At 41.0% G+C, this 27,156-nt stretch overlaps 1 protein-coding gene across 1 annotated transcript in view; it reads right to left on the bottom strand.

Annotated features, from left to right (window-relative positions):
- Window positions 1–446: 446 nt before the first annotated feature.
- The window catches only part of LOC122814413 (zinc finger protein 729-like), a 1,138,085-nt gene continuing 1,111,375 nt past the window's right edge, over window positions 447–27,156 (bottom strand). The window contains exons 9-10 of the mRNA XM_044086996.1: window positions 23,438–24,238; window positions 447–1,401 (exon numbers count right to left, since the gene is read on the bottom strand). Of these exons, the coding sequence (XP_043942931.1) occupies window positions 455–1,401; window positions 23,438–24,238 (1,748 nt within the window). The 3' untranslated portion in view covers window positions 447–454. The remainder of the gene's footprint in view (window positions 1,402–23,437; window positions 24,239–27,156) is intronic.

Genomic DNA, 27,156 nt, shown 5'->3' on the forward strand with positions numbered 1-27,156 from the left:
TCTTATCCTCAATAGTCCACTTTATTGCCTTTATGGCTCTTCTTTAGCCTATCAGCTTTCGTGATTTTTGTGGACTGCTACTTCCTTCTACAATGGGGGGGGCATCCTTGCCCTGGGCCGACCTGACCCCATTATAGGAATGTTTCCATATTTTGAGGATTCTGCATTGTCACCTTTGCCAGTCCTGGCACCACTGCGCCTACCAGGATTGGGCACTTTTTTATCCTTGGTCTTGTGCACCCAGTTATCTTAATTATTTTTTGACCTACTTCTGTCCAGGATATATGCTATATAAATACAGTCTATATCAGTGTTGCCTTGATGACATTTTGTGAAAACAGAGTCCACCTCGTGAAGGTACTCACCAAGACTTGAGGATAAATTAAATTTCAGCAGTACTACTCTCTTTTGCTTGCTGATTTTTCATCTCTCCATTCGGACCCCCTCTCTCCATTTAGATACCTGTGTGAGTGGCACGATGTGCCTGCAGACTGCTGAGATGTGTAAAGCACTTACAGCATTCCGTACATTTATAACGCTTCAATCCTGTGTGAATGAAATAGTGCTGTCGAAGATTGCTTAGCTGTGTGAAAGCCTTACTGCACTCAGTACATTTATATGGTTTCAATCCTGTGTGAATGGCATAATGCTGTTGAAGATGGTGTCGCTGTGTGAAACACTTATTGCATTCAGTACACTCATATCGCTTCACTCCTGTGTGAATGACAAGATGCCGTTGAAGATTGCTTAGACGTGTGAAACACTTACTGCATTCAGTACATTTATGTGGTTTCAATCCTGTGTGAATGGCATAATGCTGTTGAAGATGGATTAGCTGTGTGAAACACTTACTGCATTCAGTACATTTATATCGCTTCACTCCTGTGTGAATAACAAAATGCCGTTGAAGATTGCTTAGCTGTGTAAAACACTTATTGCATTCAGTACATTTATGTGGTTTCAATCCTGTGTGAATGGCTTGATGCAATTTCAGGCCACTGGCACGTGTGAAAGACTTATTGCATTCATCACATTTGTGTGTTTCTTTTTTTGTGTGAAATCTCTTAGTTGTGTTATGTTCAGAGCTCCTGCTGCAGCCATGTCCTGAGTGATGTCTTGGAGTAGGAGCAAGAGACAGCTCATCATACACCTTCACCTGCTGAGCACGTGGCTGTAGATGCTCTGTCAGATGATGTGCTGCAGGTGTTCCATTGTCACATTCAGGGGTTTGGCGGCACTGATGTTCTGACGGAAGCTGTGGTACATGAGTGACATAAACCTCGTCAATGTCCTTTCCAGGCTGAGACCTCTGCTGGAGCTTCCTTGTAGGGTCATGTAACTGTGATCTCACAAGTGTTGGCTGCTGACTGCAATTCACATTGCAGTCTGTACTCTTCATACCTAAGGCAGATTATTTGAAAGTATTTTATTGCAAGAACAAAAGAAATAAGCATGTATTTCATCACAATGATGTCTGTTCAGTTTAGCAATTTAAAACTTTTTGGAATTGTTTTCATTTATTATCTATTTATTCTGTTATCAACATCACTAATAAAATAAGGTTGGGTAGTTCAGTTCCATCTTTTATCAGAATCTGGTCACTGCGAGAAGGTGTTTAGTTTATTTCTGTCAACTTCTCTTTTGTATCAGGCAGCTTAAATCACAAACTTAACTGCTGCTTTACAATTCAGTAATACTGACATATGGTTCCCTACTAACTTTTCTTCCTCCGTTTACTCTTCCCTCCCCAATAATCATCTTCCTCACATCTAACTTCTGGCATTCATAGTTTTAGGCAATCTCAGATGCATGCTTTACAGTTTGGTCTCTGCGGTTTCCCAGTTCACCTCAATTTGGGTAATGTGCTGTCTACTACACTATTGTTCATACCCTGTCAAGTAGCTATTTGTAACCACAGTCTTTACAACAAATCCTCTCCAAGATCACCCAGTCTTGAGTAAGACTCAAAAAGACATAATACTTTTTTCTCCTGTCTTCTTCCCATATGTCAAGAATTTTATTACAGCATAGATCCATGATAAAATATACATTTTACAATTGTGTGAACTCACTGTAACTGTAGAACTTTGAGAAAAATCAATTGTGCAGTTTCAGCTCCAACACCTTTAGCAGGTTTAGTCCGTTTACATCCTAGGAGGGCAGGGAGAGCATAAATCAGGCATGGAGACTGTCCTTATACTTACATGTACATAAATCAGGCATGGAGACTGTCCTTATACTTACATGTACATAAATCAGGCATGGAGACTGCCCTTATACTTACATGTACATAAATCAGGCATGGAGACTGTCCTTATACTTACATGTGCATAAATCAGGCATGGAGACTGCCCTTATACTTACATGTACATAAATCAGGCATGGAGACTGCCCTTATACTTACATGTACATAAATCAGGCATGGAGACTGCCCTTATACTTACATGTATATAAATCAGGCATGGAGACTGCCCTTATACTTACATGTACATAAATCAGGCATGGAGACTGCCCTTATACTTACATGTACATAAATCAGGCATGGAGACTGCCCTTATACTTACATGTACATAAATCAGGCATGGAGACTGCCCTTATACTTACATGTATATAAATCAAGCATGAGGACTGCCCTTATACTTACATGTACATAAATCAGGCATGGAGACTGCCCTTATACTTACATGTACATAAATCAGGCATGGAGACTGCCCTTATACTTACATGTACATAAATCAGGCATGGAGACTGCCCTTATACTTACATGTACATAAATCAGGCATGGAGACTGCCCTTATACTTACATGTACATAAATCAGGCATGGAGACTGTCCTTATACTTACATGTACATAAATCAGGCATGGAGACTGCCCTTATACTTACATGTACATAAATCAGGCATGGAGACTGCCCTTATACTTACATGTACATAAATCAGGCATGGAGACTGCCCTTATACTTACATGTACATAAATCAGGCATGGAGACTGCCCTTATACTTACATGTACATAAATCAGGCATGGAGACTGCCCTTATACTTACATGTACATAAATCAGGCATGGAGACTGTCCTTATACTTACATGTACATAAATCAGGCATGGAGATCACCCTTATACTTACATGTACATAAATCAGGCATGGAGACTGCCCTTATACTTACATGTACATAAATCAGGCATGGAGACTGCCCTTATACTTACATGTACATAAATCAGGCATGGAGACTGTCCTTATACTTACATGTACATAAATCAGGCATGGAGACTGTCCTTATACTTACATGTACATAAATCAGGCATGAAGACTGCCCTTATACTTACATGTACATAAATCAGGCATGGAGACTGCCCTTATACTTACATGTACATAAATCAGGCATGGAGACTGTCCTTATACTTACATGTACATAAATCAGGCATGGAGACTGCCCTTATACTTACATGTACATAAATCAGGCATGGAGACTGCCCTGATACTTACATGTACATAAATCAGGCATGGAGACTGCCCTTATACTTACATGTACATAAATCAGGCATGGAGACTGCCCTTATACTTACATGTACATAAATCAGGCATGGAGACTGTCCTTATACTTACATGTACATAAATCAGGCATGGAGACTGCCCTTATACTTACATGTACATAAATCAGTCATGGAGACTGCCCTTATACTTACATGTACATAAATCAGGCATGGAGACTGCCCTTATACTTACATGTACATAAATCAGGCATGGAGACTGCCCTTATACTTACATGTACATAAATCAGGCATGGAGACTGCCCTTATACTTACACATACATAAATCAGGCATGGAGACTGCCCTTATACTTACATGTACATAAATCAGGCATGGAGACTGCCCTTATACTTACATGTACATAAATCAGGCATGGAGACTGCCCTTATACTTACATGTGCATAAATCAGGCATAGAGACTGCCCTTATACTTACATGTGCATAAATCAGGCATGGAGACTGCCCTTATACTTACATGTACATAAATCAGGCATGGAGACTGCCCTATATACTTACATGTACATAAATCAGGCATGGAGACTGCCCTTATACTTACATGTACATAAATCAGGCAAGGAGACTGCCCTTATACTTACATGTACATAAATCAGGCATGGAGACTGCCCTTATACTTGCATGTACATAAATCAGGCATGGAGACTGCCCTTATACTTACATGTACATAAATCAGGCATGGAGTTTGCCCTTATACTTACATGTACATAAATCAGGCATGGAGACTGTCCTTATACTTACATGTACATAAATCAGGCATAGAGCCTGGCCTTATACTTACATGTACATAAATCTGACATGGAGACTGCCCTTATACTTGCATGTACATAAATCAGGCAAGGAGACTGCCCTTATACTTACATGTACATAAATCTGACATGGAGACTGCCCTTATACTTGCATGTACATAAATCAGGCAAGGAGACTGCCCTTATACTTACATGTACTTAAATCAGGCATGGAGACTGTCCTTATACTTACATGTACATAAATCAGGCATGGAGACTGCCCTTATACTTACATGTACATAAATCAGGCATGGAGACTGTCCTTATACTTACATGTACATAAATCAGGCATGGAGACTGCCCTTATACTTACATGTATTTGCCTCAATCTATAGCTTTGAAGGGTAGGGTAATACAGTTTAAATGCTCCAAAAATGATTTACAATGTAAGCTCTCCATCCACAGAACACAGCTTTCATCTTCACTGGTAGAAAAAAAAAAAAGCTGATGAAGACTGACTGCCTCCCTATCAAGGATTTAGGTAAGAAATCCCTAGTGTACTACTCAAACAGAAAGTTAAGAACATCTGAGAAAAAGATACTCTGCAACAGAGCGGAAATGTCTCAGCATTACATGGGCACTCACTGTACCTGCTGCGTTACTTAACAGAATGAAGCTTCACTCTGGTGATTGACCATGCATTTCTACAGTGGTTATATAAACTATAGGAAGTCAACATAAAGGTCACTAGAGAGGTCACATCATCACACACATTCAATTTCACTAGGCCTGGCAGTAGCCACTTGAATGTAGATGATTTATCCTGGTCTACAAAACCATGGAGTCTATGCTGGGAAGGAGCTTTTTTTATGTGACAGCGGCTAGTCAAAAGTGTTAAAAATGCTGTTTTAAGGTGGTGTATATATACCACAAAATGTGGTGTGAATCCAGTGATGGTGCACGTATACCATCACTGTATAAATTAGGATAGCAGAGGTTAATTTTGAAACACCTGTTGAATGAATGTTGAAAGTAAAGGCTGTAGCCCAAGATGGTAAAGACATTTTCCAGTCTCAGAGACTGAATTTCCAAGACTAAGAGTGAAGACTCTTGTAGAAATTATAAGCAGAAGTTGTGAATTTACTTGTGGAATACCAGAAACTTCCCCAAGAATTTACCTGTGTGGCACTGGCAGCTTACCTCTGGACTTTCTGTGAAGTACCTGGTGTGGGGCATCTTGACCCAGGCTACCATAATCAAGAACTAAAAAAACTTTTTCAATTTTATTGATACAGAAAGAATGTTTATTTTTGTAACCTTAATTTTGTTTTTCTTTCGAAGAATGAACTTTACTTTGATCTACTAAATAAACAGCACAACGATAAATAACTGTCTCCAGTGTATTAAGTGAATGTTCATAGCACACCAGGTACAGAACACTCACCTTTAGTGCTGACAGATGGAACTTACCTTAACAGTAGATGTTCTGCTGATCACTGTTGCAATATTCTTAACAGATGGGTTGTAGATTACTGACATCCAACGGGGTACTAAAGCTTTACCTTCCTAAGATGTACATCTGGATAATGACCTGAGCTCATCAGTGTAGGGGTATAAAAATCAGACATATGTGCTTGATCCACAGTCTAGCTCCAAGCCAGCAGTGGCCTGAAGAAAATCTAGAGAGGGGACTGGTCAGCTAGGAGGGGTGTAGTTTGAAAAGGATAACAAAGTTCCACCCTCATAAAAGCTGTAATGTCCTCGGATAATGCTTGTGTGTCTGTGAATACAAGCCATAGGTTTCTGCCAATACAGAGAGAAAAATAACAGATTGGGTGTAAGGTGGTAGGGAAGGAATACTGCTACAGTGATCAGAAGGATATTTACTGTTACAGTAAGTTCTTACAACTCTGTACTATATCCGACTGAGTCATTGTTGCAGTATTCTTAACAGATAGAGGATTCCCAGAGCTGTAGAGAGAGAGAAAAGTGGCAGGCTTAAAGAGAAGGAAAAGAAAAGAGAAGAGTCCGGAAAGGCAGATAAAACAGTCTGGTAAACAGTGCCTTAGACCTGGAGAATGCATATAGCTTTCAGTGTTTTGTGAAAGTGTGGATAGATGACCATGTAGCTGCTTCTAGAATGGACCTGGTATCCACCCCCCTTGTAGAAGGCCCCAGATGAGTCCACTGCTTGAGTGGAATGTGCTTTTGTCTACATGGGTAAAGTCTTTCCATGGTGACAGTAGCAGAAGGAAAGAGACTTTCAGATCCAGGAAGCAATCGTTTGTTTGGAAACTGGTTGTCCTAACCTGGAATTCATAAAAAGATGAAATGCTGGTCTATTTTTCTGATATCCTTAGTTTTATCCAGGTAAAACCTCAATTATCTGTGAATGTTTAAGGAGTGTAAGATTCCTTCCCCACATTTTGGAGATTGTGGGAGAATGTAGGCAGATCAATTGCCTGGTTAAGGATTAGCTTGTTAACCACTTTTGGCATGAAGGAAGGACTGGCCCTGAGGTTCACCCTATTTCTGTGGAAGATGGGGAAGGGTGGAATAGCCATGACAGCATGGAGTTCTGAGACTCTGGAGGCTAAAGTCAAGGCCAGGAGGACCACTGTTTTCCAAGAATTTAAGAATAGCTAAAGCAGTCGGTTCAAATGGGGTGAAGTATGTGTTTCAGAAAAAAAAAAAAAGGTTCCAAAGTGGTGCAATAGGCTTTCTTAAGAGTTTGAGGTGTAGAATACCTCTCTGAAAAAGATTACCCTCTGTCCTGGACATGAGAGGGACTCCAAAGATAGTCATGTATTAATGGCAGAAAAGTGAGCCCTAATAGACAAGGAGGCCAACCCTGAATGTAATAATTCACAGAAATATTGAAATACTGTTGGGGGGGGGATCTGATAGAAGGGGTGGGAGATTTGCTTAAGGTACCAGACTGAGAATCTCTTCTACTTGGCTGTGTAAGATTTCATGGGGTTAGATTTCCTGGCTTCTTATAGGACTCAAACCCCCTCTTCAAAAAAGGTGCATCTTGTATGGATTAGAATACAAGCATCTGGAATGTTAGACAGACTGAAGTCACATTAGGATGAAGGAGCACCCTGTCTGATGAGTGATTAGATCTGGTTTTGGAGGTATTCTCCAGCAATTTCCCTACGATAAATGAAACAGAGGCAGGAACTGTTGTTGTCTTGGCCAGAAAGATACCAGAAGCTGCAGTTTTGGAGATTAATTCTGGGCCCTGAGTAGGAGCCTTGGAAGCAGAGGCAGACGGGGGACATGCATAAAGGAACTTCCCCATCCATTGGAAAGAGAAGGCATATGTACTCCATACTAGACATGATAGGTTCCTTTGTGCAGAAAGGCAGGAGTAGGTGATGCTTGGGGGAAGCAAAGAAAGCTATTTCAGGAATCCACCATCTGAGAGTTATGGATTTCAAAGCTTCTGTGTTCAGGGACTATTCCTGATGGTCCCCTATGTACCTGCTTAGGCAGTCTGCCAAGAATTTCTACTGAGAGGGAATATACATCACTGTAAGTTTAAGATTCAGATGAGAGTTCACATGCCAGACTTCCTTGTGCCAGCCTGCCCAGGGGGTAGGATCTTGTACCTCCCTGATTATGTACCACATCAATGTGGTGTACACCAGCAGGGTGCCTGGTTTCCAAAGATGTGAGAAGGTCTGTAGGACTAGTAATAGTGCCCTCATTTCTTTTATGTTGAGGTGTTCTTTTAATAAAATGTCAGGTCACCCTCCCTGAGCTTGATTTCCTGTCCAAACCCCCTTGCCCTGTTTGAAGCATCTGTAAATGGTACCTGGTTGTTTGGGAATGGAGTGAATGGAAGACCTGAGTTGAGAGGAACCTGGATCCTCCACCAAAGGAATTCCTTCTTTATGCAAGTAAATACAGGAAGATGGGTATCTAGAGGGTGACAGTGCTGGGACCACATTGATTTCAGATACTGTTGTATTTCCTAATTTGTAGTCTGGCGAGGGGCAACACAGGGATGGTGGCAGCCATGAGTCCCAGGGCCTTGAGGGGTGGTCTGGCCAAACAATGCTCATCTCCAGGAAAGTGTTAAGAACTCTGTGGTTAGTGAATTGACCTTCCCCTGAGGAATAGAGGCATGCATGGCCAACGTGTCCAGATTGCATCAGAGACATTTTGGCTGGTGAACTCCAGGAGGGTCAACAATAGCACAGTGTAATAGAGATGCTTGCAGATAGTGTCTCCAAATATGGCCTGCAGTAGAAGGTTGTCCTAGTAAATGAAGAGTTGTATGCCCTGAGAGTGGAAAAAAGCCACTTCTGGATCCAGATATTGTGAAAACTCTTGAGGATGTAGAAAAACCAAAAGGCAAACCAGTAAACTGAAAATATGATGACCCATTAAAGAACCTGATAAACTGTCTGCAGAAAAGGTGCATGGGAATATGCAGGTAAGCATCCTTTAGGTCTAAGGATACCAGAAAAGCTTGAGAAAGTAGGAAGGGTTGAAGAGTTTATAAAGATACCATTGTGAAAGCTGGAACTCTCATAAAGGTGTTTAGCTAGCAGAGGTGCAGTTAGGTCTACACTGACCCTCTTTTCTTGGGACAAGAAAGATCCTTGACTAAAACTGCTTTCCTAGAAAGGTTGAGGGAACCTCTTCTATGGTTGCCTGTCTCAGTAAGTCTTGCACAATGTGGTCTAGCATGTGTATGTGGCCCCTGCAGATGGCTTGCTTTCACAAGACATAACACACCCCTCCTTGACAATGTTTAAGACACATTTGTTTGAGGTTATTGCTTCCCAGAATGGAAAAGAAAAAGACAGAGTCTTTGTGAAAGGGGAGTGGCAGGGTTGTGATTGGATAGGAGTATGGTTGGAATATAGTCATAGGGGCCCACTGCCAAATTGAGGCCTGCCAGAAAGAGTAACCCTTGTTTTTTTTTTTTGTTTTGTTTTCCCCATGGGGAGATCTTCTTAGGAATTTTGCTTTGTCTGTGAGGTATTCTAGGATCTCTCCTGGCAAAGGAGAGATATTTTGGTGGATAATTTCTATGGTATCTGGGAACTGTAGGAAGCAAAATTTGATGACAAACTTTCATTGTCTTGCCCTTTTCCTGCAAAGTCTTGAAAAGGCGGGCAGCTTGTGAGGCAAAACGGAGGTTGGTAACTAAGGGACAATCTAGAATCTTTGACTTGAAATCTTCCGGAATACTTAGACTGCTCAGACAGGCATACCACTGACCACTGAGCCAGTAGCAGCCACCCTGTAAGAGGCACCCACAGCATCATAGCTGCATTTTATACTGTGCCCGGCATTTTTGAGGCTTGGGCCACTAGAAACTAAATATGCTGCTGTGATTCCAGTGTCCTGGGATGTCAAATGATGTTGCTTAAAGACTGTAATAGAGAGAGTAAGTATTTGGTTGAGTTTCGTAGTTAATAGCTCTGAAGGCTAAAGTATATAGTTCTTTCCTCCCTCACCGGTCCACTGCTCAACTGTCTTTGTCATTTTGTAAGACATTAGTGAGAGAAAGCAGCTTACTGCAACCAGGCCTGCTGTAGTTTTTTTTTTTTTAGTTCATCAGGAGGCTTGCAGAACCTGTCTGGCAGAAGGCTGAGAATCAAATGTAGAAAGTTGGCTTGAAGTGCGTCTAGGTAGGCATCTAACATTGGGGGAACTGGAGGAGAGGTAGGGGTGCTCATCTGTAATAAGTTGAAGTATATCCTTTGCACCAAATGCTTCATTGTGATTAGTAACATTTCTTCAAAGGAAGCCTCTTCCAAAGCAAAACCTGGAGAAAGTAAATATCCCTCATCTGAGGATATCTGTTCTGGAGAATATAACTGGAAAGAGTAGTCCAAAAATCATTCAGAATCCCAGTCTGGTTCCTCCTCAGAGGAATAAGAATGTAAAGGTGGTGTGACCTGAAAATACCGGGTCACAAGGGAAGGAGGCTTCAAACACATGATTGACTTAAATAACCCCTGAGAAAAACTGATCCATTCTTTCTCCATGGCCACAGCAGGCAGGGCCTCGAGAGCTTAAGGTTATGTTTTTTTCTTGAGAGAGACATCCACCAGTAACAGCTTGGGGGTTCTCAGCCTTGGTGCATTTCTATCACAGTATTGGGAATCAATCCCTTCCCACAAAAGAGAGACTCCTCAAGGACACTCGGAAATAATGAGTCATGGTTCGTTGGTGGATTTAGTCATCTGCAAGGCCTCAGGAGCTGTACTGCCCTCTGGCAAGATCGTGGTAGAGGGCTCGTGAAAAGAAGATTGGCATACCGAGGATTCATCCAACTCAGTGGGTATGTCCCACTGAGATGAGAGAAGGACCTCTAGGTCTTTAATGCTTTTTCTTGGGCAGGAGGCAGACATCTGGGTCTTCAGACATGGTGGAGTGGGAAAAGCGTTTCAGGCGTTGGGTCTCAAGGAGGGTATAAAGTGTGGAAAGCCTAGACTGTAGGGTTTTAAAAACAATGAGTGACAGCTGGAGCATATTTTATAGTCCTGTTCAGGGCCTAGACAGAAGAGACACTTGGTGTGTAAATCTTTATATGGGATTTGCCTACTGCACTCACTCACCCATCCTAGCTGACATCTAATAACAGCAAGCAAAATAGTGAAAACTTTAGAAAGGAAGGAACCCCAAAGAGGCACTTATCTGCTCAGACACATGAAGCTGGCAGAGAGACATTCTGAAGATCTCACACATGCATCCAGTTTTATATACTTATGCCTTTGAACTGAGGTCATTATCTGGACACACATCCTAGGAATGTAAAGCTTTGTACTCCAGCTGGATGTTAGTGAGCTACAACCATCTGTTAAGAATACTGCAACAGTGACTCAGTCAGGATATCAGAAGGATGTGGGTTCTAATTCCACACCAGATGACCGGATTCATTTTCCATTACTGACACTGCAGCAAAACAGTGGGGGTTGCTGCTCTCCTAAGTGTGCCATCCTTTGGATGAGACATTAAACAGACGACTCATCCTCCTGAGCTGCTTATAGGATAGGTAAATGAAAGAAATCCTGTGGTGTTAGGCAAATTCCCTTGTGCCTTGGCCAAATCTTACCTAATCAGTATGAATACCACCTCAAGTCTCCCCTGGAATGGGGCCAGTAGCCTAGTAGGAATAACATGGTCAACAAAGGGTAAAATTGTTTACTGAATTGTAGATTTATTTATGGATACACTAGACAATCACGACATACTGAAATGTCGAAATTCACTATGTCGAGACCGAATAGTGGAAAGTGCAGTTAAGCAAAACTACACTATGCCGAATCCGGAAATGTCGAATCTGCAGCTATTGTGGTGTCGCGTTCATGGCGTGTGGTATTTGGGGTTTCAGGTAAGTGTTGTGTGTTTGAGGATAATGAGTAGGGATTTTAGTGTGTGTGAGTGTGTGCAGTGGTGTTTTTTGTGTGTTTAGTGCGACATCGGAGTTAGAATATATAAGTAGGGGGTGTGGGGGGTGCAGGGGGGCTTGCCCCCCTGCTTATAGGTAGGTGAAGTGTGTTTGTGTGTGCTGTTATGTTTGTTTAGTTAGGTAGGAGTGTGTGTGTGTGTGTGTGTGTGTGTGTGTGTGTGTGTGTGTGTGTGTGTGTGTGTGTGTGTGTGTGTGTGTGTGTGTGTGTGTATTTACATCTATCTATATATGGGAGATATGTTTGCACATCAGGTCAACGTGAGTAAAATGACCATCAAAATAAATGAAACAATTATTCTTCTCCTTTTGGCTTTTCCTGTGAGAGGTCACAACAGCGGAATAATGGTCCACAGAACAATTAGCAGTGAAGTTTTATGGTGTTGAGTTGCCAGCATGGTGCCCAACCTTCCACAGAAGCCCCCACACACACACACAAATAAAAAAAAAACAAAATTACTGAAATAGCATCAATACCAATACAACCACCAAGCACCTTTTGTCAAAAATAAGCAAAACATACTTCAACACACCAACAAATAAACATCCAAATCAAAATTTAAAACAACTGTACAATGCTTTCAAAACTTCCAATGAAGAATGCAAGTCCTTCCCAGATATCCAACATATAACATAACTGTATATCCCTTTAAACAATATCCTCCTTTATCAGATCACTGGCACTTCAGAAATCATCTGAGCTCGAATTTCAAAAACACAACTTTGTTTTGTAACTAAAACAAACATCAGAACTCTTGCATCAGAACTCTTGAACCCAAAAATGCCAAAACCCAGCATAATTTTGCTTTAAGCATCTCATAGCTGACTTGATTACAAACCATGAACTAGAGAGGCTAAATACAGTATGCCTTTTGAAAACAAAAAGTTCCCAACATTAGCTCTGTATGGGGTGCCATCCAGAAAGGTTTAGAAGAAAATGCACATCATTCTCAAGTAATCTGAGTTCCATTTCCTTAATTTAAGCTTGAAGTCCCTTTTAAAATTACTTCGACTGGTAGAGAAATGCATCCCTTCTTACTCAATGCAGTAATTTTGCTCCATACCAATTTCCCCCATGTAAGTGTATTGTTATTTGCAGCTTGGAAACCAATTGAAAAAAGCCTACTGCTTGTTAAGAAGCCAGTAAGGAAAAAATTCTACAGTCAATAAACAGCAGCTTCCTACACTGTTGACTAACCAAAAGATGTGAAATGAGCAAATCATACTGTCTGCTGCTCACTGCCAGACAGAAAAGTTAAAGAGAATACAAATATCCCAATGTACTAAGCTTCTGGAGATAGGAGGGTGAAGTACCCCGGCAGAATGGGGTAGGACACACACCAGCCATGAGAATCTTGACAAGAGTGTTGTTGCCCAGAACACAAAGCTTTTGATTATTATGCTTTTATAATATATTTGCAGGCATATTCTTCCACAGTGTACACACACACACACACACACACACACACACACACACACACACACACACACACAAACACACACACTCGTACAAATACATGCCAAGATCTTCACTGGGAACAGTTTTTAGATCTTCCAACTTGCAAAACTTATTACTGAATAAAGTCTTAAAAAGGTTTAGAGAAATCAAAGATAAAATGTTAGTACATGGATGGGAATTTAATTATGGCTGCCAAATGAATTTAAATAGGACAATCAAGTAAACCTCAGTAAAATATCTTCAAAAATAAGCAGGAATATGAGCAGTTAACAGGTTCAATCCCCTAGCCATGGTATGAACTGAAAAACAAGTTCATTCACTTTTTCATGTCTTTTTGGTAGCTGGTTTATTAAGTCAGGATCTGGACCATCCTTGCCACATAAAAAGGGTCCCTATCAGTAGAATTGAAAAGAAACATGCTTGTCTGTCATAGGGTATCACAGTTCAGGTGACATTAACTGGACAGATGTGTCAGGAATGTTCTGATGGACATCAGATGGAGAGACTGCTCAAGAAATTGAGGCCACACCAGTGGAAGTTACACTTAAGACCAAAATGGAACTGTAAGAATGACCATGGCTGTGTCCATTCCAGCTTTTTCTAGAAAGTTTGTGATCAAAGGAATGAACAAAAAGTGTAGAGAAGTGCCATGGGCCACATCTGGATGAATTCTCCTCAGAGGTGCTTTCCAGATGTAGGAATAAAAGAAAAGAACTTGTTACATGTTGGGGATGCAAACAAATCATGGAAGGACATTCCCCAGACATGTAACAACTTTTGTTGGACACATGACATGTGTGGTTTCAACAAAAATCAAGTGAGACAATGTCTTCTCCTGAAATGAAACTGGTTATTAGAAGACAATTTGTGGGCATAGCCTATTCTCAAATTCCAGTGGTCTTTTGCCACAATAAGTAAGGGTGACTTCCTCTCTTCTTATTGCCACTGATTGCAGGGAATCATGAAATACCTGCAGAGCAAGGCCTACCATCATTTCCAAAACATTTATGAGTAGAATGGCCTCTTATCTTTAACCCCATACCTTACACCAAAAACAGGAGTAAGAAACAGTGCCCAGTTAGTGTTCCAAGACCATTTCTGTTTATGAAAACCCGGGTAAGAGAAGACTCCATGTAACCCATATATGTAAACAGAACAAACTGAAGCTGAAAATATTTTTTTACTGAGCTACCATTTACAATGGGAGAATAACCTAGAAAAAGAAAGAAACAGGAGATGAAATTTAACACTAAAAGACACAATAACCTTGAAAAGAACCGTAATAATATTCCTGTAGGGTCAAAATACAGGAACCCTACACAGAATAAAGAGGGTTCTATACATGAAGTTTATAAAGAAGACACATGGGAAAACATGAGCATGGCAGAGACAGAAACTGACTACAGACAATACTGAACACTGAAGGTGTTATAAGAGATCTGGGGACGCAGGCTGACAGCAACCTCTCCTTCAACCACCACATTGCCACTGTGGTCAGAAAGTCCTTCTATGTGGCACATCTCATTACCAAGGGATTTGCATCCAGGAAGAAAGAGGTCATTGTCTCTCTCTACTCTTCCCACATTAGACCAATCATCGAGTATAATGCCCAATTTGGCATGTACCTCACTGGAAATGTGCAACAGCTGGAGAGGCCACAGAAGTACTTCACAAAGAGGATGCTAGGCATTAAACACATGTCCTACACAGGCTCAAAAGACTCCAGCTACTCTCTGTCTCATATCACCTACTTGGAGACTATCTCTGCTCGACTTACAACGCCATGTCTGACCCAGCTCTGTTAGAAATGCTACATCTAAAGAAATCCTAATCTCTCCGCACCACATGCTCCAGAGACCTCAACCTCATTACCACAATCAACAGAACATGCTGAAGGGATTCCTCAACCAGGGACTGCCCATGCTCTGGAATACACTTCCCATACATGTCAAGCATAACACCTCGCTGTCCCTCTTCAAGAGAGATTTTGATGAGTGGATGAGTAACAGAAATTTCACCCCGGGAGTCACACCAGTGGCTCTTCTTGATAGAGGCACTGGGAACTAATGGGCGGCACGATGCCAGGGCACTTCTATGGGCTAGGCTTGTAAAGGCTCCAGGGCCATTAACCTAGTACACACCTATGAACCATTATGAGCTTCTGTTGACAGCGGGACCCCAACACCAGTGTTGGTAGTGCCTTCTACCTCAAGACAGACTGACCATGAGGAAACTCTGCAGCTGACTGGCCTTCATGTAAGCCAGATGAACTGTAAAAAGACACAGCACTAAGAAGACACTTTAAGCAACAGCAATGAGGAAATATAGCCAAGGCCATAGGAGGAGAAGTTGAATAAAATGCCCTGGCTTCCTACCTGTACTTCAGTTTTCAAATGATTTACTGTACAGAGTAAAAAATGACCGAGAAGACATAATATATCAAACGTCACTGCTCAAACTTTCAAAATCTTAATGATGAAGTTAGAATATAGTCCTGTAATAGTGATACATTTAGGAATGGAGAAGACCAAAGGAAGAATCATAGCAAAGCTTTACTGGCCAATAAATAATGAAAAACTGAGAACTCCATTGCGGATGGCCTGAATTGTAGACAACACCCAAGTTTCAGAAGTCCTCTGATTCCAGCACTTGATACTGAGGTCCCATTTGAACATACTGCTATGGAATTTCTTGATTCTCTGTAAAATCCAACAATGGGTTTCAGCATATTTTGGACAATGAGACATGATTTGATTTTACATGTTAAGTTAAAATTTATGTCATGTATTCTGAGGACAGCATCCTACTATATGTACTAGACTAATGCTAAACCCATAGTTAAGAAGACAGTGTTATTTTCTAGGGAAGGATTACCACAGCAAATACTCAATGACTATGGGACTCCATTTCTGTCCAGAATAATGAACCAACTGCATCAGGGCACTAAAGTGGAGCAGTTGAAAATCTCAGTATACCAGTCACAAACAGGAGTTACTGGAGCTTTTTAACATAACACTGAAAACCATGTTGAGAAGACTTGTGGCTGAAGACAGTAAGAAATGGGACCTTTTATTGCCATACCTTCTGTTTGGTATTACAGAAGTAAAACAAGTGGTGGATAACAGGACTGCAAGGACCATGGAATTTAAAGCTGGGGACAAGTATTAGATTTAATTCCATTCTCAGAAAACACGTTTTTGTCTGAATGGCAGACCCTAATTGCAGAAAAAGTAAGCAATGTAAATTATAAAGATAGAGACTCACAGAAGACCAGAAAAGCATACTATATGAATGTTCTGACACCATGGAACACATACCTTTGTAGTTTGTTTAAAGGCAGAAATAAATAGGACTGATTAAAAAAGAAAAAAACTGACCTCTATGACAGCCATTCAGGCAGATAGCACACTAACCAAGTCAAAGCAACAGAGCTTCTGCTGAGAAAGTGTGTTCAGAGCTACCTGGCATAATAGACATAACTCAGCATCATACCGAGAACATTCCAGATGAGTAGACCAACTTAAAATCTGACAGAACACCAGAGTCACAGGAAAAAGCTGTGCAACAGAAAGCAATAAAAAAGAGTAATATGCCATTTTGGAGGAATGTGTAACATTTTTGTGTGTGTCAAGGTCCTTGCAGAAGATACAAAAACAGACAGATTGGAGACAAGCACCTGTAATAATATCTGTTTAGATGGTACAAGACTTCGGAGCCAAGGTTAAGGAGGCATGGAAAGGTGGGTAGGAAATTTACAAGATCTTGGTATTTACCACAGTTTTAGAGCTTTCGTTCCAAAACAGGAACTTCATCAGAAAATGTACCAGAGTAACTTCCTTCCTTTTAAAGACTCAGAGGCTCCATGCCTGGACCATCAATATTTAAAGAAACACACACACACTTAAATACACACACAAAAGTAGCTCTAGAAGTACACACTTAAAAAATACTTGCATAAAATATCCTTACTTAAAATGTGTTGCATAAAATAAATATATGTCAATAAATGTTCCTTCAAATACAGACACACACACACACACACACACACACACACACACACACACACACACACACAGACCTATTTTGCATTAAACTGCTAAACTGCTATATTCTTGCAGAGTCATGGGAACACTGGACCCTCTCCTAGCAACCAATAGGCACAAAGCACTGAAGAACAATCTGGAAAGAGAACCATATCATTAAACATGGAATCCCACTGATGCAAACAAATCTATGGGGAAATTGAAGAATGCCTGCTCACCCACAGGATGCATTTGGAAGGACATTATAGCACATGAAGAAAACCCACAGGACACAAGGAGGAAATACTGTCTCCATACAGAAGGGAACACAGCCAAGAATTAAAACTGTAAACCCATCACTCTGACATGGCAACACTAGTCACTTATATTGCATTACTCTATTATACTAGGTAAAATTGTTATGCTGTTGGAATCGGCCTTAATAGCAATCAAAAGCTATGCTAGACTGGTTTACTAGGTACCCGAACCACTAAAGACGTATATAGTAGAAGACTGCTTCAGAAAAATTTGGGAACAAAAAGTACAGTTTTGTACCTACCATAAATGTAGATGTTCGAAGATCCACATTGCTGCAGTCCTGACTATTGGGTAGTCCGCTGTCCCAGTCTCGCCATTTCCCAGTCTTTCTTGCCCCAGATGTCAGAAGACCCTAAAAAGATAAGGCCAAACCAAAAACCAACAACACACCAAACATCCCTGTACCAAATATATATACAATATATACAAAGTAAGAAAGGTACAACAATTCCACCCACACAACCACCCCTAAACACAGAGGGGAAGGAGGAGGGGGGGCAACAGCAGCAGGATCTTGAACATCTACATTTATGGTAGGTACAAAACTGTACTATGTTCTTCATCTCACATTGCTGCAGTCCTGACTATTGGGTAGAATCCCAAAGCAGAGGTAAGGGAGGATGGCAAATCACAAAGAAGCAGGAGCTGACAACATGCCCTGTAAAATAGCAGTGGCAAAACCAGCCCTAGATTTAGAGTAGAGAGGAAGGTGGTAATGCTTAGAGAATGTATGCACTGAACTCCAAGTAGCTGCCTCCAAAATATCCTTAGTTGCCACCCCCCTTAGAAATGCTGTAGAAGTGGCAGTAGCCCTAGTGGAATGAGGTCTAATCCCAGCTGGAATCTCTTTACCATGATGGGAGTAACAGAAGGCAATGCAAAACCCAATCCACTTAGAAATAGTTTGTTTTGACACAGGCTTGCCCTGAGAACACAAAGCAAAAGAAACAAACAACTGCTGAGACTGCCTGAAATCCTTAGTCCTGCTTAAATAATAACGCAACTGCCTGTGTACATCTAAAGTATGCAAAATCTTTTCCCCCTTATTTTGGGGATCTGCATAAAAAGTAGGCAAATGAATAGTCTGGTTTAAAGCCACACTAGAAACCACTTTAGGCATAAAGGAAGGATTAAAGATACCCTATCCTTATGGAAAATCAAGAAAGGCTCAACTGCCATAAGGGCCTGCAATTCAGACACCCTTCTTGCAGAGGTAATGGCCAACAAAAATGCAGTCTTCCATGACAAATATTTCAATTCAGCAGTAGCTGCAGGCTCAAAAGGTTGTAGAGTGAGTTTCTCCAACACAAAATTGAGGTCCCAAGCAGGAGTAGGAGCTCTGGGGGTCTTATATTCTTTGCCCCTCTAAGAAATTGCTTGAACAAAGGATGAGAAAACAATGGTGGGTCACAATCATAGTGAGCTGAAATTGCTGCAGCATGAATCTTAATGGAAGAGAAAGACAAACCTTTGTCCAATAACTCAGTAAGGTATTGAAGAGCCACAGTCAAATTTGGCTCAGAAACATCCAAAAATCCTGCTGCACACAAAATAAAAATCTCTTCCATTTTCCTGCGTACACTTTCCTTGTACTAGGCCATCTGGCTTCCATAATCACATTCAAAACTTGTTGAGGAAGCTGAGACCTGCTATGGTTCAAAACAGAATATGCCAGGCTGTTAGATGAAGAGAGTGAAGCTTGACATTGAGTAGATGCCCGTCCTTCTGAGACAATAGGTGTGGAATCAAAGGTAAGGGCCAAGGAGGCTTCCTTTAGACTCCTCAGCAAATGGTACCAATGCTGCCGAGGGCCAATCTGGAGCTTTAAAATCATCCTTGGCTTGTCTTGTCTGACCTTCAGGAGTACCTTTGGGAGGAGAGGCAGAGGTGGAAAGGCATACACATGAAGATTTTTCCAACTGAAAGAAAGAGCATCCACTTTCCAGGCGACACTGTCAATGTCTGGGGATCCATGATTTGCCTGCTTAACACATCTGCTAAGGAGTTCTGTGCTCCTGCAGAAACCTTGCTTGAAGATTCAGTTTGAAAACTGAGTCTCCACAAAACCATGCTGCCTGCATAGAGTTGATAAGGATAAGAATGTGTGTGCTTGTTGATGTACCACATGACAGTTGTGTTGTCTGTCAGAATCAACACCTGTCCTGGAAGAAGTAAATCTGAAGGCCATTAATGCAAACTGGACTGCCAACATCTCCTTCATGTTGATATGTAGATGCTGTAGTTCAGGCGGCCACTTGTCTTGTATCCACTTTCCATTCAGATGAGCTCCCCAAGCTGTGTCTGAGGCATCTGTCGTTAAAATCTGACTCGCCTGGCCGGGGTCACACAGAGTCCTTTGTTTAGGTGACATCTGAGCCCACCACAAAAAATCCTTTTGAATGACAGTGTCCAAATCCTGGCAGTGCTGTGTCCATAAATTTTGAGATACCATTGCAGCTTCCTCATATGCAGTTTGGCATGGGAAGCACCAGAATACAAGATGCCATGAACCCTAAGGCTTTGAAGGACTGTCCTTGCAGTCAGCCCGGACTGATGAGAAAGTTGATGGAAGTAAAGAGAAAGATTCTTTTGTTTGTCGAGGTCGGGGTCAAAAGGCCATCTGGGTTGCTGTATTCAGTCTCACACCCAGAAAGCACATGTCTTGAGAGGGTACTAGACTGGACTTTATTTCGCTCACAGAATACCCTAGGCATCATTAGCACTGCTATCACATATTCCAAATGCTGAAGAAGAACATCCCTTTCTTGAGCCAGAATCAGGCAGTCGTCCAAATAAGGATAGATTTGTTTGTTTTTTAGCTCGAAGAAGCTATCACTCACTGAAGTTTGTTTTTTGATAATACTCTGGGCATGAAGATAAGCCAAAGGCAATGCACTGATAATGAATGATGAAATTTCCAGCAACCAGTCTGATAGGAACATGAAGGTAAGCTTCCTTGAGATCCAAAGTTACCATCCAGTGATCTTTACCCAGCAGAGGTAAAAGTTGTTGTAACGCCAACATTTTGAACTTGGGAATGTCCAGATAAGTGTTGAGGATAGATAAATCCAAAATTGGTCTCCACGTGTTCCCCTTTTTGGTACTAGGAACAGGCGTGAATAAAATCCTAGGCCTCTTTCTGGCACAGGAACAGGTTGGAATGGCCCCTGGCAACAGAGAACAGAAATTTGTTTGTTTCTTTGTTGAGGAGGAATGTCTGGTATGCCTTTGAAAGGAGGCAAGGTATGGAAATAAAACCTGTAACCGTGGTAAATGATATCCAATACCCATCTGTCTTGGGTAATTAAACTCCAGTTTTCTCTGAAAAGTGCCAACCTTCCTCCCAAAGGTGCTGCCAGACGAGAAGAATCTGGCAGCTGAAAAGGCAGGTCATTGGGTCTGTTTAAGGACTGACCCCTGCCCTCACCAGAAGACTGAGCAGGTGAACTCCTGTTCTAGGCCTAAAAGAACCCTGAGCTCTGCCCCTACCACGTCTAGACCTACCCCTAGACTGGGAATCATAAGCAGGATATGTCCACCCCTTAGTAGGCCAATTTCTACTAAACTTCGGAAGCTGAACCTGCAAAAAATCTTTAACAGTCTGCATAGACTTAGCCTTGTCTTCCATTTTCTTCAGAACTGCTTCCACAGGCGAACCAAACAACACATCAGATTGTAAAGGAGCATCTAAAATCCTTGTCTTAACATGCTCAGCCAAATTCTGATCCCTCAGCCAGGCAAGAACAGAACCCGTAGCAGCCACCCTCGAAGAGGCCTGTACAGCATCAAAACCACATTGCAAAGAATGCTTACCCACCTGTTCAGAAACATGAACCAAATCCTGCAACTCTTTACACTCAATACCTTCCGCCAGAGCATCTACCTTAGACTTTAATTGTGAAAGGAGATAATTTTGGTATTTCAACATGTGAAACTGGCAATTCAAAGCCCTCATGGCTAAAGTGGAAGAAGTATACACTTTCCCCATCTATCCAAAGCCCTTGCCTCTTTATCTGGAGGAACAGGATTTTTAACAACAGAAGCTTTGACACCTTTAGGCCCCTGAGAAACAGTTTCTGGGTCTGCCCTAGGACTCTTAAAAAGATACTTATGAGCTTCAGGCACCCTATAATATCTATCCGGTTTAACTGGAGCAGGAGGCAAAGAATCAGGATTCAGAGAAGCCTCTGCAAAAACATCTTCCACCACATTCAGAACAGGAGGAATAGCTAAAGGCCTATGCTGAGGTAGAAATAAAAATTCTCTAAGCCTTTTCCTGGAATCAGAGAAATCCTGACCTTCCCATTTAAAATGCTCCAGAATGAAGAGTCTCTGAAAAAGAAAAATCCTCAGGAGGAGAAGCAGAAGGAGTAGAATCATCTACATCAGAATCAGAGTAAGGAGAATACTCTTGCAAATCTTCAGCCGAAGACTCAGAAGCATCCGAACACTGCTCAAAACTTCCAAGCTCAGGTTCCACCCTAGGCCTCTTATCAGGAGGGGGCATAGAACCTCTAATCATTGTAATCAAATCTTCTGCCATCTTAAGCATATAGGTACAGACCCTGAAGAACTAGGGGTAACACCTGAAACAAAACCTGGCCTGCCCCTGGGAGAAGCCTTGGAAACAGCAGGGAGGGAAGAACAGCTACCTGAGCCCCTTCCGCCTGGCCTACCTCCTGAGAGGTCACATCTTGCAGCAATAAAGTCTCTCCCTGGTTCAAAGAGATTTCTGGCTGAACCTCTGGCTCCACCGAGCCCTCTAAAGAACCGATGTCCGATACGGACGGTTCTTTTTGTCCTTGCGCTTTTTTTTGTGCGCGGGGAGCATCCATCGGGCGTATTTTTATACCGCAAACTAAACCAACCTGGCACAATCTAATCTTCTAATAGTGCGTTTGTTAAACCTAGCACAAAGCGACAGCCCAACAGCGATAGCTGCTCTAGGCCTAAGCAAGGTATACACAAGGTATGGTAATCCCTATGAGGTATCTGTTTCCCACAAAATACAGTTATTCACTTTTCTGACATCCGTAAAATACTGAGGCAAGAAAAACCAAAATATTGAAAATCTCAGAACGCCAACCTGCACTCGCAAAACTGCTTCTGCATCGGACCACCAAAAAAAAAAGACTGAGCGTCGGTCATGCATGGCGTTGTTACCGATCTGGCGTGGCGTCAGCGACTGGGACAGCGGACTACCCAATAGTCAGGACTGCAGCAATGTGAGATGAAGAACATCTAAACCTAATAAACAGGGAGGGTACTTAGACAAAGGATGAAAGTGTGTTAAAAGAGATACAGTGATAGCATAGAAGAGAAAGCTAATGGTAAAACACTAGTTTAGGTGTACAAGTAGTAAGGAAGTAGGGGACACATGGAGGAAAATGAAACACTGGAAGGGGAAACAGGAAACAAAGATATTAAACTAAGTAAATTAATAAAGAACTGGAAAATAATATACAAAGAAGAATGGGAAATTAAAAGTTTTGTAAAAAATACTAAGAAAGTTAAACAAATGACATGTGGAACAAGTTAGATGAGAGGATACAAAAAAGCAATAAAAATTAGAAGCAGAAAATAAGAAAGTGAAAGTAAGGTGTGGAAATTTCTTTGGATGCTGGCCCAAAAGAAGAATATGTGATTCAGGAGAAGGGAATAAATTATAATGTAAAATGAAATACTGAAATCAGTAATGCGACTTGCAACTATTTCTCTGCATTATAGAATCTGTATTTATTAATTTCTCCTACCTTTTTTTTTATAGATTTTGTAAACCAACATGTACACACAGTTTGTGAGTGTCATGATTTTGTCGAAGATTGCCAAGATGCGTGAAGCACTTACTGCATTTACTACATTTATTTGGTTTATTCCCTCAATGAGTGGCATGACCGTGTTGCAAATTGCTGAGATATGTGATACACTTACCAAATTTAGTACATTCATATTTCTTCAATCCTGTGTGAATGACATAATGCCGTCGAAGATTGCTGAGATTTCTGAAACACTTACTGCATTCAGTACATTTATATGGTTTCACTCCAGTATGAATGGCTTGATGCTTTTTCAGGCTACTGGCCCATGTAAAAGACTTACCACATTCGGTACATTTATGTGGTTTCATGCCTGTATGAGTGGCACGATGTGCCTGAAGACTACTGAGATGTGTGAAGCACTTACTGCATTCAGTACATTCATATTGCTTCACTCCTGTGTGAATGACCAGATGCCTTCTAAGGTTGCTTAGCTGTGTGAAACACTTATTGCATTCAGTACATTTATATGGTTTCAATCCTGTGTGAATGGACTGATGCTTTTTCAGGCCACTGGCACATGTGAAAGACTTATTGCATTCAGCACATTTGTGCGTTTCTTTCTTTGTGTGAAATCTCTTACTTCTGTCATGTTCAGAGCTCTTGCTGCAGCCATGTCCTGAATGAAGTCTTGGAGTAGGAGTGACAAAAAGCTTGTCATATATCTTTAGCGGCTGAGCACACAACTGTAGATGCTCTATCGGGTAGTGTGCTGCAGATGTTCCATTGTCACATTCAGGGGTTTGGTGGCACTGATGCTCTGATGGAAGCTGTGGTACACGAGTGAGATAAACCTCATCAATGTCCTTTCCAGGCTGAGACCTCTGCTGGAGATTCCCTGAAGGGTCATGTAACTGTGATCTCACAAGTGTTGTCTGTTGACTGCAATTCACATTGCAGTCTGTTATCTTCATACCTAAAACAAATTATTTGAAAGTAGTTTATTACAAGAACAAAATAAATATGCAATGTATTTCATCACAATGACGTGTGTACAGTTTAGCAATTTAAAAATTTTTGGATTTGTTGTCATTTAGTAATTACTGTATTCTGTTGTTATTAGCACCACTAATAAAATAAGGTAAGGTAGTTCAGTTCCACCATTTATCTGAATTTGGTCACTGAAAATAGGTGTTTAGTTTATTTTAGTCAGCTGCTCTTTCATATCAGGCAGCCTAAAATCATAAATGTAACTGCTGCTTTACAATTTTGTAATACTGCTATTTGACCCCCTTCTCACCTTCCTTCCCCATTTACTCTTCCCTCCAAAATAACCATCTTCTTGATATCTAACTTCTGGCATTCATAGTTTAGGTAACCACAGATACATGCTTCACAGTTTGGTCTCTGTCATTTCCCTGTTCACCTCCCTTTGGTTAATGTACTGTCTATTACACTATTGTTCATCCCCTGTCAAGTAGCTATATGTAACCACAACTTTATAACAAATCCTCTCTATGTTCACACAGTCTTGCTTAAAACTCAAAAAGGATGAAATACTGCTTTTTCCTCCTTTCTTTCCTGATATAGCTTTGGCAGTCTTCCACATGTCAAGAACTTTACCACAGCAGTGATCCATATTACATGATATAGATATTACATGATATAGATATTACAGTTGTGTGAACAATTTATTACAATTGCAGATCTTTGAGTAGGATCACTTTTGTAGTATGAGCTTCCACACCTTTAGCAGTTTTAGTCCTGTTGCATTCTGGGAGGAAGGAGGAGCATAAATGAGGAATAGAGACTGCCCTTATCCTCACCTGTACCTGCCTGAATCCCTAGTTTCTAAGGCAAAGCACCACAGTGTGAATGATTTAAAAATGTCTAATTATGATGTATGGTCTCCATCTACAGAACACAGCTTTCATCTTCACTGGTAAAAAAAAGACGATGAGGGCTGACTGCCTTCTTATCAAGGATTTAGGTATGCATCCTTGCATGAAGAAGAATCTGTCTGTGTTTACGTGTCTACAGAGCTTTGGGACATGGGTTGGCTGGGCACATATCTTCATGCAGGTAATTCCAATAAGTTAAGAACTGTGCCACAGTAGTGTACTTATTCACAAATATTAACAATAATGATTGACAGGATTATGGGGACATAACAGACTGCACAAGGATGTTGTCAGGTTCCTCACAGAAGATAAAGGGAGTTCCCCACTCCAAGAAGATCCAGTATTTCCTTATAATATGCACCTTGGATAGCATTGCTGTGCTTAGCCAAAAATCTCTGAAAGTCTCAGAAGTTTTGTTTTATTGTACAGTCCTGTCAATTGAAGAATGTTAGTCTCTTTCTTTAAAATAAGGGCAGTCCATGCCTTATTTATTTCTAATGAAAACTGTCACGTATTACAGCGTTAGACATAGCTAGATAACACTTGGTGAGTATGAATGTCTGAGTGCGTATCTGCAAGAAAGCATCTGTTACTGTGTAAGTGTGTATCTGTTTGTGTTTGAATTTGAAAGAACTCCACTGAACAATATTAAACACTGCTGTACTTATCAAATTGGAGAAGTAATGCTAAATGTTATCTAACAAAAAACACATTTTAAAACCCAGCAAGAAATTGTGGTAATAAACACTACTCTGAAATACCCAGTCATTCTTCTGTGTGGAGAGTTGTTACATGTTTACTTTTCCAAAATCAAATTCACAACACTTTGGTTTGATTACCATGATGTTTAACATCATAATAAGGTTTATATCTAGTTAACTAACTTCAATTTATATGTCCAGGGGGTGTACTCATTTAACATTGTTCTTGGAGTAGCTTAACAATATATTTTATGTAGACCTGTGCTTTATAAATGTAACTTTTTGCATTCTTGTGATGTTATTTACATATTCCACAGCTTTTTAATAACAAATATTTTGGATTTTATTGTTGCATTTTTGTACTGCAACTAGTTAGGTCTAATGTCTTGTAGTGGCTGCTTTGGATTATGTGATTCTATGGTATTTAAATGCAGTATCTGTACTATGTAATTTAGTTCTGAAGAAGTTCGAATACTATACCCATTAGTTTGCTGTGCCTCTGTCCAGCAGTGATACAGAGATGATTCCGTAAACCTACGCATCTCCCATCCACTCGTCAAGATTTCGGCCTTGTATGTCAGGCACAGATCACCTCTGAGCAGACGGTATGCCGACTGAATAGAGAGTTTTCTTTTATCCTTTTGGTGAGGAACTTTGGGGTCTTTCCAACTGCTGCAGGTGTCATTTAGCTTAAGGCCATGGCTCTGGCACCATATCCCATTTTCTAGAGACCTTTCTGAGGATGTCTGTGTCTCGATGGAAAATAAATGCCGAACAAGAGGGGCCCAGGACTGAAGCCCTGTGGGACACGCTCTGACCGCTTAGAGTCTGACATGGCACCAGCAACTCTAACCCTGTGTGTTCTGTCCTTGAGCCAGTTTGCAACCCATCTTGTGACATATGGGTTTACATCTAAGCTGGTGAGCTTTTCTATGATGCCGTGTCGACGCTTTTTTGCTAGGTCAAGGTAGCTGTGTGAACTTACCCTCATCAATGGCCTTAGTGACTGTTTAAGCTAAATTCCAGGGTCTGTAGAAGCACCGCCTTTGTGGTGGGACCACAGTTGCCGTACACCATTCTCTTTGAGTCCATAGATTAAACAGCAGCCTTATGTGTGGGTTTAGTTCCTCATTGAGTTACCTGGGCATCTGAGATGTTTGGGAGGCTAGACTCTTTTTTATCATTTTGGACTAATTCTGAGCATATCTGGAGTTTTCCACCCAGGTTTCTAACATAGCTAAAGAAGGCTTTTATGTTTGTTTTTGTGTCATTAGCTTTTTTTTCTCAAAGTT

The sequence above is a fragment of the Protopterus annectens genome, chromosome 10.part0, assembly GCF_019279795.1.
Source record: "Protopterus annectens isolate FY-2018-M chromosome 10.part0, PAN1.0, whole genome shotgun sequence".
Classification (NCBI taxonomy): Eukaryota; Metazoa; Chordata; order Ceratodontiformes; family Protopteridae; genus Protopterus; species Protopterus annectens.